Here is a 17,983-nt window from a genome sequence, read left to right on the forward strand (position 1 = left end):
GACCGGTGGGTTTTGAATATTGTTCAGAGTGGCCATACGTTGGAATTCCTAGATCTTCCTCCAACGAGAGCTCCGGACGCCCGTCCCTCAAAACCTCTCCGACTGTTACATCTCGAAGCCCACCAACTATTCATCAAGGGGGCGATAGAACCGGTACCTCTTTCGCAGAGGGGCAAGGGTTTCTATTCCAGGTTCTTCCTGGTTCGGAAGACGGAAGATACGTGGCGTCCTATACTAGACCTAAGGGAGCGCAACACCTATCTCATCAAGGTCTCATTCAGGATGGTCACTCTCCAGGATATTCTCAGTCCACTGAATCCGGGCGATTTTTTTTTTGGCGTCCCTGGATTTAGAGGATGTGTACTTCCACGTTCCAATCCACCCAGCTCACAGGCAATATCTACGCTCACAGTAGGCAAGAGCCATTTCCAGTTCAAGGTGCTTCCGTTTGGCCTTCGGTCTGCACCTCGGATATTCACGAAGATGCTGGCACCAGTCGCTGCTTTTCTCAGAAAGCAATCCCTAGAAGTGTTCCCATACTTGGACGACTGGCTTGTCAAGGCTCCATTGCTCACGGCAACTTCTCAAGCCGTTTAAACTTGCATTCAATTGTTCGCCCACTTGGGTCTTCAGTTCAACAGGTCCAAGTCGGTGCTGATACCCTTCAGGTCGCAAAGGTTCCTTGGAGCTATTCTGGACACGACACTATGCATCGCTCGTCCGTCGGAGGAGCGTCAACGCAAGCTGATCGCCTCTGCTCGGCAAGTGCTGCAGAGGAAAAATGTGTCGGTTCGCCGGTACAAGTCCTTACTCGGATCGATATCATCCTGCATACCTTTAATACCGCATTGCAGGCTTCATATGCGTCCTCTGCAGGAGGAGTTAGACAAACAATGGCGCCAGGCAGAAGGGTCGTTCAACGACAAGGTGTGGATAACACCAGGTATGCGCAAGGCCTGCGAGTGGTGGCTGGTAAAGGAGAACATCGCAGTAGGATTAACATTCCGGACTCCTCCTTCTCCTATGGTGGTGACCACAGATGCCTCCTTAGAAGGCTGGGGAGCGGTACTCCAGGAGCTTCAAATCAGCGGTCATTGGAGTCCAGCGCAGAGCCTAAACCACATTAACCTCTTGGAGCTGATGGCTATTCGCTTAGCCTTGCTGGCGTTCCTTCCCAGACTTCAGAATCGTGCACTGCTGGTCCGGACGGACAACACGACGGCCATGCACTATATCAACAAGCAAGGGGGAACAAGATCGCGAACTCTGTCCAAGGAAGCTCAGACGATCTGGGATTTTGCGATTTCTCACAAGATCACCCTTCAAGCCGAGCACCTAGCAGGTAGCCTCAACATCACGGCGGATGCTCTGAGTCGTCAGACGGAAGTGACTCACGAGTGGGAATTAGACCAAGCCACGCTGGAGGGAGTGTTCGATATATGGGGTACTCCGACCATAGACCTCTTTGTGTCCCCGGAGAACGCCAAATGTCGGTTTTACGCAAGCAAGGTTCCCCATCGAGGATCTCTGGGGAATACCCTTTCGATTGCTTGGTTCGGCGCATTTTGCTACGCTTTTCCTCCCATTCCTCTCATTCCTCGAGTTCTAAGGAAGGTCAGGGCGGAGCCGTGCAAGATGATTCTCATTGCTCCAGCATGGGCCCGGCAGTTCTGGTTCACGGAACTCCTGCTTCTATCCCAGGATCGCCCAATTCGCTTGCCGCTGATTCCATCTCTGTTGTCGCGGGATCAGGGACAGGTGCTCCATCCGGATCCGAAGTCGCTACACTTGACAGCGCGGCTCCTGAATACAGAGAATTCCATCATCTGAATCTCTCCAGGGAGTGCAGGGATGTTTTGTCTCAGGCGCGGGCGCCAAGCACTAATAAGACTTACAGGGCAAAATGGAAGAGGTTTTGTCTGTGGTGCCAGAGGAATAAACTCCATCCTTATCCCTGCCACATCAGGTTTTGCCTTACATCCTGTCGCTGGCTAAATCAGGTTTGGCGCACTCTTCTGTCAAGGTACATCTGGCTGCCATATCCCGTTTTCGACGAAAGATCTCGGGGCCATCTCTATGGTCCGCGAGGATTGTAAAACAGTTCCTTAAAGGGTTGTTTCAGATGTATCCTCCGGTCCGAGCACCTCCACCGATCTGGCAGCTCAACCTAGTACTGGCTCAGCTCATGAAAGCTCCCTTTGAGCCGATTCACAGGGCGGACTTGAAGTTCCTCTTTTGGAAGCTAGCCCTCCTCTTAGCGTTGACATCGGCTAGGAGGGTTAGTGAACTCCAGGCTCTGTCCATAGTGGAGCCATTTCTGCAGTTCAAAAAGGATGTGCTAATATTGAGAACCAACCCAAAATTCATCCCGAAGGTGCCTTCGGATTTTCATCTGAATGAACCCTTGATTTTGAATTCCTTTTTACCACGTCCTTCGACCCAGGCGGAACGAACATTGCATTCTTTGGATGTCCAGAGATGTCTGAAATTCTATCTCGAGCGCACACGCTCTTTCAGGAAGTCTACACAGTTATTTATTTCCTACAGTGCACCACGGAAGGGGTTGCCTCTCGCTAAGAGTGGCATTTCCCGCTGGATCTCCAGTGCAATTCAATTCTGTCATCAGGCTGCGGGCAAACCTTTGGACAGAAGGGCCCGTGCTCATTCTACACGAGCGATGGCATCTTCAGTGGCTCTTTTTGCTGGAGTTGCTATCAAAGACATTTGCAGGGCAGCAACGTGGAGCAGTGTACACACCTTCACGAAACACTACTGCTTGGAGTCGGTGGGACGAGATGACGCTGCTGTTGGTCAAGCAGTCCTCGGGAATCTTTTTCATTGAGAGGTGAGCTTTCCCTACAATCCCTCCATCCTGGTAAGCACATTTGGTTCAGTAATGATTGTTTTTCTTGATTACCATGTACTAGTTGTTACTGTAAACTGAGATGGTTATGTGAGGCCAAGTGTCTACCAAAATGTGCTTTTGTGATTTACTGCTAACTATTCTGATACACAGCATGAGAATCTATGAAAGTTCCAATACTGGGGTAAGAAAACAAGTTACTTACCTGTAACTTTGGTTCCCCAGTATTGGTAACTTTCATAGATTCTCATGCGCCCACCCACCTCCCCTGGGAAAGCTCTGCCGGTTCACTGAGGTAGTGGCTGTTTGCACAACGGCTACGAAAATCTGAGGCTCTGAGCTCTCTCAGGAAGGTTCCAAAGGGTGAGGCTGTGCTGATTGGTCCTGGCAAAAGTTTGGGCTCTTTTACACAAAGAGGGTGATATACTACAAAATGAGATTAGGCCTATTTTCTCTTTTGTTTCTATGGTTATGATATATTTTTTATTTACCGAGGCTCCCATTCCGACGACGGGGAATGATACACAGCATGAGAATCTATGAAAGTTACCAATACTGGGGAACCAAAGTTACAGGTAAGTAACTTGTTTTCTTGTTGCACAATCTATTCTTTGAGGCTATTTACGCTATGTATGTGTAATCATGCAAAGAGGAAAAAACAGAAATATCTCCCCGTAAGGCCAGCTTCAGAGAGGTGCAGGATTTTGGAGCAAATCCATCTTAACAAGTAATTGTGGAGATGGATTTGCATCAAAGTCAATTATGGATGCAAGGGAATGGCCACACAACACCCATGTAACACTCTCTTGATGAAAAGTAATGCAAGGCAGCACATTGCACTATATAGAATTACTTTTGCTTATAAACCAACGCAAATGATGATTTACATTTGTTTATAAATACCAACATAATTTTTGTGTAGGGTCAGCATTAAAAAAAGTAACACAAACCTTAAGCAAAATCTTTGTAAATTTGATATACATCTATTGTTATAAGTATTTGGGTTTCAATTTTACTTAGAACTATAGGTTTTCCTTTTATTATGTATTGGCTGCTATAGCAGACTACTATTATATAGTAATCTAAAGAAACACACATGAAAAACATTACATTTTCCTGTCTTCAAACAGGAACAGGGGGTTCTAAAAAGAACCTTTATTCCCCAGAAGATTTTTAAACTTTATAAATGTTTTAGTATTTTTTAATTTTTTTGTGGGATTCTATGTGAAAAACAGCAAAAGAACAGGTTAACTTCGAGAGAGAGAAAAACGAAAAAGCAAATTCTTTTTGGGATGTTGGTCTTCAGACACTAACTTGTGCCTCACAGATGTGCTCTACTGTCAAGCATACAGCATCCTGCTGCACTTCCTGCAGTGAGGCAACATCTCCTGGTACGCAGGATTTAGGTCTGACTGCCCCTGCAGCACTTAGATGGACACTGTATCTCCTGGTCCAGTGGAGTGTACTAATGTTGAGGTCGATGCTTCCTGGGCATCTTGTTCTATCTTGGCTCTAGGAAGCCATTTGGGTTGCATGTCCTGCATGTGATTCCGCATACCAGAAGTACTGTGCGAGTATTGCTTTAAAGTACCTTGTGAGAGCTGCTTTTTGTAGATATTGTGAATTGATGAGACTTTCCTCTTTCCTGCAGGTAGGCTAAACAATTGCACTACCAAAGACTCAATTTTTTCCCTTTTTATTACTATTTTTGAAAGTCTCGAATCATTCCTGCTGGACTCGGAACAGGAAGTAAAACACACATGGAACTCCTGCAAGGGCTGTTCATTGGTTGTATCGGTACCGCAGGAGTACCAATTTCAAATTTGTTCCATGCTTAATTAAAATCTTTACAAAAGTTGCTGAAACGTACCAGAGTTTGTTATAAAATCGTTCTAAAAAATACATTCGACAGCATTCATCGGTATTCTTTAACAGGAATGCAGTTATAATTAAAAATCATGCATTTAATAAATTCTTACTCTGGGCATAAAGTGCTGGTGGTACTGCCAAATACCTATGAAAAGATCCATGTAAAGAGTGCCTTGAAGGGCATACATACCTTGCTGCACAACTGATTTTCCTGACTGTTTTTAAATACTGAGCTTCCCTTGAAGTCTGGGAAGGAGTTTGTCCAGCTATCAAAGGGTTATGAAAGTGTTTGAAACTGCCAGTGACGTACTACATGACGATCAGGTGTCCGTAGGAATGTCCTTAAGAACGTCGGTCAAAAGTAAAGTGCAAGCGTGCTGTATAGCTGGGTAAACAAATAAACTGGGCTATGCATAACGGTTCATTGTGGGTGCAGTAACCATTTCAGACACTACGCATTTTAACTAACAAGACATAGAACTAGGTCTACATGAGAGAAATAAGGTGCATCTCCTTACTATGTATATTACATAAAAACATGTAAAGCATATTAAAAGAAAAATGGAGAGGGGAAATACACGCCTATAATTGATTCCTAAGTTTGGGCATACTAAGTGTAAATATAACCTCTGTAAAATAACGTCGCAACCAGCCTTAAGATAATAAATGAATATCTAAAAGGACAGGGATAGGACCCAACTCAACTTTCCATCTCTTGAGACGTAAGCATAGTCCTAAAAATGGACATGAATCTTACTAATTTAACATTCAGTAAGGTAAATTGCGGGTTCAGAGCCGTGATAGTGGCCTGCCTGCATGTTCAAACGTGCATGTTAAACTCTTGCCTGCGTGCTTCTAGTAGCTTAGGGCACAGACATGTTACGTGAATTAATGTTTCCTTGGCCTTCCGACATAACCTGCACATGGCATCAGATGGTTGGCTTTGCCACTTCGATAGTATTCAGTGTTGGTAGGGCCTCCAGCAGAAGGCCAGTAGACGACTTAGTCTGTCGTGAATAATTCAGTTCCAGATATTCTTGTCATCCTGGAGATTTGTAGGATCCTATTTCCATCCAAGCATGGGACCACTGAGCCAGTGTTTTTCTTTGCCGAGAAGTCTACTGATAAGCTGGGTGTTAATATTGACCACTTTTTTAAAATGTATTTTGGCTGATTCACAAAGACCATGCCTCTTGGATGTGTAGATCATCCAAACAATTCTCCATGTGCTGTGCATGGGCACCATTGCCGCCACTTTCCTTTAGCTCATTCCATAATACTCCATCAAGTGAGTTACAGTTTGCTGCCCTGAACTTGTGGCACAACTTCATATATGCGGACTGCTTGGCCACAGATTGTTAAAGGAGGCTCAGCTTTAGACGCACCTGTGCTGGCGAAGCAGATTTCGGTAACCAGATAATATATTTGTAAATTCTTATCATGGCGTTTACCAGCTTCGCGTCTGTTCCCAGCCAGATCTTACTTCCGTAAGATAGTCAGGAGTAACTTTGCCTGCATAACTTGCAGGATTGGGTCAATAATAGTGTCCCTCAGCCTTGTAGCTTGGCTCAAAAAGGCCCTCTGGATGGCGTTAGCCTTATTTTTAGTAGCAACCTTGTGTTTTTGGAAGGTTCCCCCTAGAGTTTAACCAGACCCCAAGATATTTGTGTTCTGCAACTTTCTCGCTATGAGTGCAGCCATGAACCCTGCTTATTCACTCTTTTTCCGTAAATAATTATTTTAGTATTTTCTAAAATTGCCACCAACCTATCTAACATAGTGTTTTCGGAGAGAGTGGGTAACAATCTCATCAGACCCTTTTTTGTTTGTCTCTGCATCACCAGGTCGTCTGCATTAAGAAGGTTGGAGATAGTTTTTTCCCCCGATTGTCAGTGAATGGGGTTTAACTGTGTCATATCTTGTTAAATTAGAAATAAACAAGTTGAAGAGCAGGAGAGCCAGCACAAATCCTTGATTTAAATGTTAGACGGTCTAAATTTTCCTTGAGGACACTGCCATCACCCACTTTCACTGTAACCAGGTGTCCGAATAAAGCAGTTCCTCTCAGGAGCTGTGATGGAATGTCCTAAGAAGGTAATTTTTGTCAGAGGAGCTTCCTCGGGACCCAATCGAATACTGCCTTAAAATCTGCAAAGCACACTAGGGAATGCATTTGTGTGGTATGATCTGTTAACATGGAGATGGTCATCCGATTTGAAAAGCCAGCCCTGCTTTTGGCGGAAGCCAGTCTTATTCATGGGAATGATTTGTCCAGATCTTTTAGCAGTAACCTTGCTAAATATTTGGCCTTCGTATCGATTAGGGTGATCAGCTGTTAATTGTTGGGATTTGTAGTGTTCTTCCCTTATGTATTGGATGGATTATAGAACGCCACCAGGTCTCCAAAAGAACTTACTTCTGTAGGATGCAACTAGACAGTATTAAGACAGGCTGAATCTCGTTGCATTCTCACTCTGGGCGAGAGGGTATAAGACTGGAGAGCAACTGGCAGCTCCTTCCTAGAAACAGCTGTGTGATGAGAGCTGCTTAGACAGCAGAAACTCCTGAGCTCAAGAAGTGGACTGTTAAATAACTCACCCATGCCTGCTCGCCAATATTCACATTATTAGCTCTGCATGACCCAAACTACTTTGTGTTAACGATCTGCCAGAAATTCTTTACATCCTTACTTTTGCTGGCGTAAATGGGTAAATGGGTCTAGCCCTAAATTCAGTGTGAATTGCTTTTCTATACACCCAGAGCTCCTTTTTTCTTTTTTTTTTAAACTTTATTGTGCAAAAAAACATCATTACAAATATGGGCCTACAACCACCAGGGCCGGCCGCTAGTATATGCATGTCAATTGCTTGACGTCGCGAAGCGGCGACTGATCTCCAGAGGTTCAGCCGGTTTACAGGAGATATTCTCGGCAACTCTGAAGTTAGACAGGATACCAATATTTTAAATTTTGAAGGAAAAGAACAAACAAAGAAACAACGAGACTAAACTCAAGGCGAGAAACAGTCTAGACGGTGTCGAGCGCCGATGGGGGGACCCCACCATACCAAGTAGAGAATCAGGAGGACAATAGAGATGGCCAGGGGGGGAGGCAACGGGGAAGTAGAACAATCAGCAAAAAGGGGTACAGTATTCCAGGAACCTCAGGATCAGGGGGACAGAGAAATGTCCGGAGTATCTACAAAAGGGGGCGTACAGATGTTACCTCGGTAGGCGTTCCACTGACCCCAAATTCTACCCCACGCCCCGGGCTTGCCCCGAACCAGATATACCGTCTTCTCTCTGAACATGCACCAGTCCATGTTCTCCTTCCACACTGACACGGTGGGAGGCCGTCGGGAACCCCAAAGCTGCGCAATATCCCGCTTTGCAATCATGTTCCCAAGTGCCGCCCACCGGGCCTGGGCAACGTTGTAGTCATTGGGCTCCCATACATTCAACAAACATCGACGAGCCTCAGGCAACAGATCGACCCCAGTGACACACTCCATTACAGCATGCACACGGTGCCAATATGCCGCAACCTCGCGGCACTCCCAAAGGATATGAAGGAAGGTGGCGCTCATTCCACAGCCGCGCTTACACAACCCATCCGAAGAAAAACCCATCACAACCAAACGAGGACCCGTCACATAAACACGGTGAAGAATTTTGAGCTGGACGAGACGGAGACGGGCAGGAATGGTGACCTCTTTCGGGGAGGACAGTGCGGACTGCCAGTCTTCGTCATCCAACTCCAACCCGTCTCCGGTCCAGGCCTCCCGAAGACGCACAAGGAGGTCAGCCCGATTGATTGATTAATTTCTTGTAAATCAAGGAAATCGTACTATCGGGCAGATGACCATCAAGTATACGGTCCTCGAGGGGTGAAGATGCAGGGACTGTGGTACCGGCCTCGAAGACCGACAGCAAAGCGTGACGAACCTGTGCATATCTGAAGAATTCCCTCTCACTCAACTCATACTCACTCTGAAGCACCGCAAAGGATTTGACCGCACCTTTCACCCAGAGATCACCCACTCTGCTAATGCCAATCGTATCCCAGTTCTCAAAACCTTTCGTTGTCCAGAGGCATCCCAATCTGTCGGACGCAAACAAGGGGGGCGCTCGTGTCAGGCGATCATTCCATCCCAGAGCTCCTTTTTTAGTTTACTCCTCTGACTGATCACTTCTGCTTTAAGGATTTTACACGGGGGCTTGCTTGGAGCTGTTGCACGAGCCTGTTAAAGTTTTTCTTGAAACACCTCACATGGTAGCCACTGTGTTGTCTGAGTTTTGAAAGCGTGGTCTTGGATGAGATGCTTTCCATGGTATTTTATTGCCATATACTTTGTTAGATCCTGCCAGCTTCTAACGGTGTCCTTATGATGTGTAGTTTCAAAGATAAAATGTGTGCGGTTCTTGACAATGTCTTCGGTAATTTCTTCATCCCATCTTAATCTTTCTAACTTCACTGAATACCCCTCTGACGAGAATTTTTGATGCTGTTAAAACTTACGCATGTGCTCCTAAAGTAGTAACATGTGAGAGGTGGTCGCTCTCTGGGCGCTGATCAATGCTGAACTGTTAAATCTGAATAAATGAGACATTTGCTGTAGTGTCGTCTAAATGAGACATGGTCGTTCATTACTCTCGTCCATGCTGGCGGATTGTGGGTCCCTGGAGGAGCACCACGGGACCCTGGAAAGTGAAAAAAGAATACAATTCAAACACAAACTTTTAACATTAAAGCATGATATTGAAAATTCCCTACAAAACCTAGACAAAATGAACGTTATTGAGTTTTAAAATAAGGTTTTACTTTAAAAAAAAACAAAAAACTAGAAGTTCATTGAAAAAGACAAAGGTTAAAATTACGTTACAAGTAGATATGGTAAATATAATCTGATTTTAAGTTAAAAGAAAAGAAAAAAAAAATCCAGGGGCAAAGTGACGCTCAGGTTAGGTACGGTGAGAAGATTTTAGCTCATGTTACAACCCCCCCCCTTAGAAATTCATTGACCAAAACAAAGGTTAAAGCTACATTCTTGTTAGATGGCAGTATCATTCATAGTATGACATTTTAAACCTGATAAAACACTGAAATTTACTATTTGTAGGTCAGCAAGCTAACTAGAACTTGGGTCCCACCATGCACTGCTAAGGACCTCCCATATTACATCACTCATAACCTGTTCAGTGACATCATTGATGACATCGCAAATAACATAACTGATTGCGTCACTGATGACATCATCCTATGAATGTAAAAGTTTGCTATACTCGTTGCCTACTGGAAAGTGTTTACCGAGTTGCACTTGGACCCAGTTTTCTATCACTTTTGTAGTGCTTATAGACATAACCTTTTACAACATGCTTTGCTCCTAATGGGTCTTAGGTGTCTGAAGGGAGTGAGCTCTTCTTGGACGGTTGTGCACAGGTGAAGACCCTATGCTGCATGGACTTGCTAACTCCTGACTTGTTGAGTGACTATGAAAGGGCAGCTAACTGCAAAATGTTTGTACATGCGTGTGTATATGTTGTGTGTATATATATATATATATATATATATATATATGTGTGTGAAGGGTTCCACCATCTTGTTTTTGGTGGAATTAGGAACTCCGGAACAGGGTTATATCCATTCCCCACAAGAAGAGGTCATTTAGGGGGCATAGTGACCTCAAGGGTAAGTAACCCATTGGCTACTACCTTTCACGCACCTAAATTGAGTTTTTAGATGGCCCCTTGACGCCAGGAGAACAGATCATCAAGAATTCGACTACTGAGAACCAAAGAAAACAAAGAAGGACCTACAGAGTGACAACAGAAGACTTGCACCAGAGATTGATACCACACTCTACCAGGCTACTTGTCCTTCGCCAGTTGCCAATGCCGACTTCACAAAGAGCTGGGCACCCTCCACAAATCCAGGAGGATCGCCCAGCACCTCAACAAACAGGAAATATTTTTTGGGAGTAAAGGAGCTAATTCCCTGCACCAGCAGGCACCGACTGCAGCTGCCCAGTCCAGCATTCTGTTGACCCCAGGGCCTACCAAGGAATCAGCACCCCAGGATGTTTTCGTGCTCCAGGAGGTCAGATCCATCTCTCACCGAGTTCCGAGACACTAGGTTCCCCAGGAGCCCCCTTGCACCAATGTCCTGGGTACTGGAGCAGTCGCCGCAACCAAGGCTTGTTGCGTGTTCAGTCTGGACACCACCAATGCCAACACCGACCTACCAATGAGGGACATCAGGATCTACAAGGCCAGCACCAGAGTGACCCTGCTGCCCTAGTTGGCACATTGGTTCTTGTGTACCAACTGTGGCAAGAGCACCAGCATTCGAGCTGCCAATATTTTACTTGGGATTTTCACATTGACATTGAGCATTGTTGGGGGCGATGGGATGTCACCCCCAAAACGTCCTTATCAGGTTTAGGCTGCATAATAATAAGCGCCTCCCTCTTAAAGACCCGAAGCAGCTCCCTCCTGTATTATTCATTGTACACCTCCAGCAAGTGGTCTGCCATTCCCCCAGGCCTGTGTTGGTAAAATTCAGCTTGCAATATTTCTTCCCTGGTTATGAGAGTATCTGAACTATCCTTCTCTTCCCTCGTTAAGGAGGTCATCTGCAGGCCAGCCAGGTATACATCCCCTGCCAGCAGAGCGGCATTGGGCGCGGCTGTGTAAACCCTCTGCAGGTGCACAGTTCTGGGGGAAGTTGGTTACGATGAGAAGTACTGAATCTGTATGTAAGAATTGATGATAGATTCATCAGCTGTGTGCTCAGGTTTCAAGTGACACTTGCATTTTCAGAGTTAGCTACACCACCATCAATAAACAGTAGTGTGTTCACTCCAGGTCAGTTTATAATGCTGTTTACTAGCGTAGAGATCCAGAGAAAGCCACTCCTGCTTGACCTGGTCTAAAGAAACAAATGTTTGCTAATGCCTGTGGCTGCTGCACTTGATTGAAGATGTGTCTTTTTTTAAACCAGCGCTAAGAAGTTGACTTGTGGGCTGGCCTCATTTGTGCGCCAGTACTCCATGTTGATATTTTTAAAAATCTCTGATTAATTGACAGGAACCCAATCTGTTATGTCATAATATGTGTGTATAGTTCTGTGATAATCCCTAGTTTTTATGATCTCACTCAAACATATGAAACTGGTTATTGCATTTTTGTTTAAATTATAGTTGATGCTTACTTATTCTGACCGACCAAGAAAGTACACTTTGCAGGTAGCCCAGTTAAACTGGTCCCTTGTAGGATGGGGTGTTGAGGGCATGTTTGACCAGTGGCCTGGAAGGCAAAGGGTTCTAGATAACCATAGCTTGGATTCCTTCCACTTCATTCAAGTATCTGTCACCTTTATTGGTTGGGAGAGGGATTGTTGACAAATGACAACATCCAAGATTGTTAAGCGAGACTACTTGTCACAGTTCTACATTTGATCCTAGTGTTCTTTTTTTAAATGATGGTGTGAAGAACCAGACGTTTGTGTTTGCACATGGACAATCTCTGTGGATTCAGATATAGAGGTTGATCATAGTTTCTAGGTTGTTTTCCATCAAGCACTTGGCAGCCGTTGTTGGGGGTGCTCGCAGTCCAAATGCTTTTATAAATGCTGCATCCTCTACTGGACTAGAACTTGATTTTGAGTAGGTGATCCTGCATGCAAACTATTAATGCCATTCTTTTGATCTTTGCTTTTTCTCTTCTTCCATTTTCTCTATTTCTAGTGCACAAGAAACCCCTTCAGGAAGTTGAAATCGCTGCTATTACCCACGGTGCCCTGCAAGGCTTGGCCTACCTTCATTCCCACAACATGATTCATAGGTAGGCTTAGCTAATGTTAAATGTTGTTTCTAATGATTAAAAACCTACCTTGGATAGCTTACATGAATCTTATCTCCAGGTGCCAGACAAGATCTGGTAATTTCTCAAAAGCTGTAAACTGGCACAAGACGAAATTGCCCGCAACAACACCCGAGCATCAGTTGTGACGTCATCCCCGCTTTACCTGGATTCTCTTGCTCTGTTGTATTGAATTGCAACATTTATATAGTGCTTACTTCCCCTATATGGGGCACTGAAGCGCTTGCCTACATGGGTAGCAAGCTATGCCATATAAGGTGTGTGGTTGCAAGAGTTTTTATCTTTGTTTTCACCCTATGTGGGAAGTATTTTCATGTCATGTGTGGTGACCATCGTGGAGTTATCACATTATGTAATGCATTGCTTGTCAGTGTGATGAATGAACAAGTGTCTCTTTGTGGTATTCCTTATTTTCACGGTCCACTTAGCTGGTTACTGCACAGCTTGATCATTATGAGTGATCTTGTTTAAAGTTTATGGTCCTGAGCAGACTTTGGTTGGAGGAAGATCAGAGATCTGCAGGAATAGACCTTGTTGCCATTATCCCATATCTGATTGCCAATCTAAGATGTCAGAAGTGATCATACTGTTTAGCTAGGTGGGACCCACAGTGGTGGACTAAGTTAAAGTCCTCTGTTGGCCAGCAGCACATGGCGTATCTCTTCAGTTACTTCATGCCTGTTCAGTTGGTGATTGGTAGTTTATTGCTGTGGACTGGTACAGTACTGGGTGATGTACATGACTCATAGCAGTTTTGTCTTGTGTGAGAGTGTCAAGTAGTATAAGGAAATTATTATGCAGCCTGTATGAACTACAATCGACTGCTCAATCGCTGATTGTTAGGGAATTACTATGACCCAGAAGGGTTTTATATTGTATTATAATTGCATTTGTATAGCACTTACTACCGCTGAAGAGGTATTGTTGCACTTTCAGGCAGCATGCTAACCTGGAACTCAGGATTAGCAGTCTCTTTCGGGTTACTTTTGGTTAGCGTGATTAGTCTTACATTCTTAAGGAAACCATACCATGCTTTCCTCCTGTTTATAAGTGGCAGATTCAATTATTAGTAGTTAAATGTTTTCTTTAGTGTGAGTAGATATGTGAATTCATGGATTGGTTGGCAGTATCAATAGATGAGCTACAGGAGGATAGGTATTGATAGGTTGCAAGGGTATGACTTTTAAAGGAGAAGTTGTGATCTTTGGAAAGTGTTGGCAGTTTGTAGAAATACAGTAATAGGGATTAAGGCAAACATGCTAGGCAGTGCACAGAAAGAGGACGAATGTAGGGATTGGAAAGGAAGGAGAGTCATTCAAAAGAAAAAAGAGTCTGAAATCAGAAGTTTTAAGTGAAAGTAAATATGTAAGCAGGGTTTTTAGGAATATTGTGGAGGCTTTTTGACACAGTATGCAAAACTCGTAGAAGAAATAACATTATTTGCAATATCATTGTAGGCCATGAGAACACCAGTGCGCGCACAGACACCACCATCACCCTTGCCATCATTTCCTCTTTTTCTCTCGTCTACATTGATTCTAGATTTGAAGCCAGGGGCTGTTTTGGTCTTTTATTCTCTGGTTTATCTACGTTTTTTTTTCTTCTTTTTAACGTTTGATGTGTAATAGCTTTTGCGGTATCAATGGCAGGCATATTGTAATAAATGCATACTCTGCATGCAGGTAGGGGCTTTGTGATGGCTTCTTTCACTCAGTACGCTTCAGCTATTGGCTTGAGGCACTGTCACTCGCATCTTATATCAACCCACAGAAGTTTGTCTCACCGTCTTTATATTGACGTTTGGAGTGTTGCTTTTTGTCTCATTGGGATGCATGTGGGTCTATTTTACTTCTGAAAAGAACTCTGTAATCACACATTCAGGTCTTTGTTCCAGTCTGCGCATTGCAATGATAACTGGCATGCATGCTTTAAACTTAGCACTATAATTATTCTTTCATTCTTTGCCTCGTGGCTTGTTTGGGCGATATGGTTGTTCTATACTTATATTTTTTTTTAAAACACATTTTCAACGTGGATAGTATACATCCTGCCATTCCGCCAGTGGACGTATTCGTTTAAATAAGCTCTTATCAAAACAGCACCTTTTCTGAAACAGTTTACCCCTGTACTGATCCTCCATCGTTGTCCCATTCTTTCCTTTGCAGTCACACTCTTTTCACGATGCAGCGTCTTTCTCTTGGCTCTGGCAAAATACAATGGCTATGCCTTTACTGAGATGCAAAAACCACATGAACAGCAGGCACAAAACTTGCTGACTTGACTATAGGAGTTTCCCTTTACTGGTAGCAATATCTGATGGAGGCTTCTTACCGCAGATCCCTTCCCTTAGAATTATCCTCAGGCGTCAGGCTTGTTCCAGAAATGTTTCGTAAGCAGTAATCCTGCGCACCGCTAGGTGGCATCATTCAGCTCCTTTTGGCGGTGTTATTGTCCTCACCAGTGGCGATGTGTGCATTGCCTGTAAAGGCACCACCCCAGCGTGCTGACGTCAGTTGTTTTCTTCAGGTGCCAGTCAGCGCAGATTTAGAGACCACTACCCAAGCGACTTTTTGACTGACCTTTTGTCAACGTTTTTTTCGAGAATTCCTTCCTTGTGTGGAAGGGATGTCTATGAGGAAGGCTGGATTTAAGTCTTGTGGCGCCTGTCACCGGCACATGTCGGTAAAGGACCCACAGCCGGAACGACCCCCGCCCAACCATGAGATATCTTTAAACCCATGTACCTCATTTTTGTACAGCAGTGTGGGTTCTGGAGGGGCCCCTCCTTGTTCACTGCCAGCAGGGTCCACCTTCAGCGCCAGTCATGTCCCTTGGATCCATATATGGATCTGGACCAGCGCTGATCGTACCACCACAACCTTCCCTGACGCCGGTCACACAGTTTACACTCCTGGTGCCCTCCGGCAGCGTCGCCCCCATTCTTATCACCTTCTGTCTTTTCAGGCGATGTCTAAGCTTCGCTTATGGACATGTCCTTTGATGGCTCCTAACTCTTCGGAGAGAAAGCGGACTCTGCGCTGGAGCTCTTCAAGGACGTCCGCTACGGCCAGGTCCTTTCCATTGCCCTCATCAACCCCAGTCTGCCTTTCACTCCTTTTGTGGTTACTGAAGGGACTTTAAGCTGCATCTCTTCCTGCCCAGCCACCATTGCCCGCAAGTTTGTCAGCCCCTGCATGGCTAAGGATGCGGCACCCATATACCCTGTGAGGCAGGCAGCCAGAGGTCGGCCCAGTCCACCATCCCCCTGGCAGCCTCCAAGCAGCTTTAGTTTGCCCTCTGACTATCATGGGCTACCAGTGGGCGACAGGATACACCATCACCTGCACCACTGCAGGTTAATAAAATCAGACCGCTGGGTTCTCCATAATGTCCGAAGGGCAACTCCATTCCCTTCGTGACTACCCCTCCACCCATGCCATCCACTTACAACAGGCTGACATAGGACCGTCTATCTTTGCTCCGCCAGGAAGTAGCAGCTCTCTTGGCCAAGGGAACCATAGAGAGGGTGCAAACATCAGAAGTAGGTGGTAGTTGCTTTTCCCGCTACTTTCTGGTGCCCAAGAAGGATGGAGGCCTTCGGTCTATCCTAGACTTGCACCCTCTCAATTACTTTCTGAAGGAGGATAAATTCAAAATGCTAGCACAGGTCTTTCTGCCCTGGACCCGGGTGACTGGAGGGCAACATTGGACTTGCAGGATGCTTATTCCCACAGCCTCGTCCTGCCTGCCCACAGATGTTACCTGCAGTTCACAGTAGGTCACGAGCCCTTCAGTGTGCAGTGCTACCCTTTGGTCTTACCAGTGCCCCATGGGTGTTCACCAAGGTGATGGTGGTGGTTACAGCTTAATTGCAGAGATCAGGGGTGCCAGTCTGCCTCCAGCTTGACGACTGATTCTTAAAAGCCAGCTCGTCCTAGACATTAGTCTCCTACCTCCAGACAACGGCGGAAGCCTTGCACTTGCGTCGATTCACTATCAACGTGCCGAAGTCACACCTGACCCCTTCTCAGATGCTCCCTTTTATCGGAACTGTTCTGGGCACAGTGCAGTTTTGGGTTTATCCTTTTGATCGCAGAGTCCAGGATATTCATTCTTTGATACCAATGTTTCAGCCTCTGGCCTGGTTTCGGTGAGACTGATTGAGGCTGCTGGGCCTTATAGCCTACTGCATCCTGCTTGTGATACATATCCATTGGCATATACAGCTCTGCAGTAGAACCTGAAGTTCCAGTGGCCGCAGCATCAGTGAAATCTCACCGATATGGTCCAGAACTCGGAGGGCCCTGTGAAAGATTTGCAGTGCTGGTTAACAGCGATTGGGTCAGCGGCGGAACCCTCTCCCTGCCCCAACCAGATCTGACTTTAGTATTAAATACATTTTTATCGGCAGAGCACATAGCAAGGTAAACCGGGACACTGGCGCCTACAACCCAGCGGGCCGGCTAAAAGCTGATCCGAGCATGGCAACAAAATAACGAATGAGAGTATACCGACTGGTAGTTAACACAGCATGTCGCCTACAATCCAAACAGGGCCGGCTGTGTGGTAATAAAAAGAGAGGGGAGGCGACAACCGCAGTCCCAGCATATGGGTGTCCGATTGTCCAGGGTGCTGCCAGGCGTGCGAGCAGTGGTAGCCGGCAGCCTTATGGCAGAACGTAGGGTCATAGTGGTGCTGCTTTTCCCCTCAACTCCAAGTCCCACCCCCTCCCACCCTCCCCAGTGAGCAGGAAACAAAGGAAAAGGGAAGGGACCAGCCTGTTGGCAGTGTAGATAGCGTGGCCTCCATCAGTCTGAGGGGTTTGTGAGTCTAACGGGAAGCCACCTTGTTATGTGGGGGTGCTGTCCGCAGGGATCAATTTCAGAAGCCGGAGATAGCTGGGGCATGTCAGTTTCCGAAATTCAGTGGAGAGGATAGTTATGAATGGGGCCCAGATCTTGGTATAGTCTGCGTAGTTCCCTAGTGTAGCCATCGAGAGTCTCTCCATACCCAAAAGATACCATAGTTGATGCAGCCATTGCGTATGATCCGGGATTCTATCTGAGTTCCACCCAGCCAGGAGCACCCGGTGCGCGGCATTCACGGCGAGCGCCATCTGTCTCCCTCTAATAGAGCTCAGGGGGAAGGTCAGAGCATTGGCTAAGCCTAGAAGGGTATAAGCCGGGAGTCTGGGTATGATAGTTCAAAAGGCCTTATCAATGTCATCTAGTATCCTTTCCCAGTATCGCGTGAGCTTTGGGCAGTGTATTAACAGGTGGAGGAGGGTGCCAGGGCTACCACCCCCCGCCAGCAAAGGCCGTCACAACTAGAATGCCATTTAGTGAGTCGGGCTGGGGTATAGTACCAATAGGA

General features: G+C 45.7%; 1 protein-coding gene across 4 annotated transcripts in view; it reads left to right on the plus strand.

The window, feature by feature from the left end:
- Positions 1-17,983, plus strand: part of TAOK2 (TAO kinase 2) — an 867,950-nt gene that overhangs the window by 409,820 nt on the left and 440,147 nt on the right. For all 4 annotated transcript variants that reach the window (XM_085618801.1, XM_085618799.1, XM_085618802.1 and 1 more), the window contains exon 9: positions 12,475-12,571. In XM_085618801.1, coding sequence (XP_085474927.1) covers positions 12,475-12,571 — 97 coding nt within the window. The remainder of the gene's footprint in view (positions 1-12,474; positions 12,572-17,983) is intronic.

This window comes from Triturus cristatus, chromosome 7, assembly GCF_964204655.1.
Source record: "Triturus cristatus chromosome 7, aTriCri1.1, whole genome shotgun sequence".
Taxonomy (NCBI): Eukaryota; Metazoa; Chordata; class Amphibia; order Caudata; family Salamandridae; genus Triturus; species Triturus cristatus.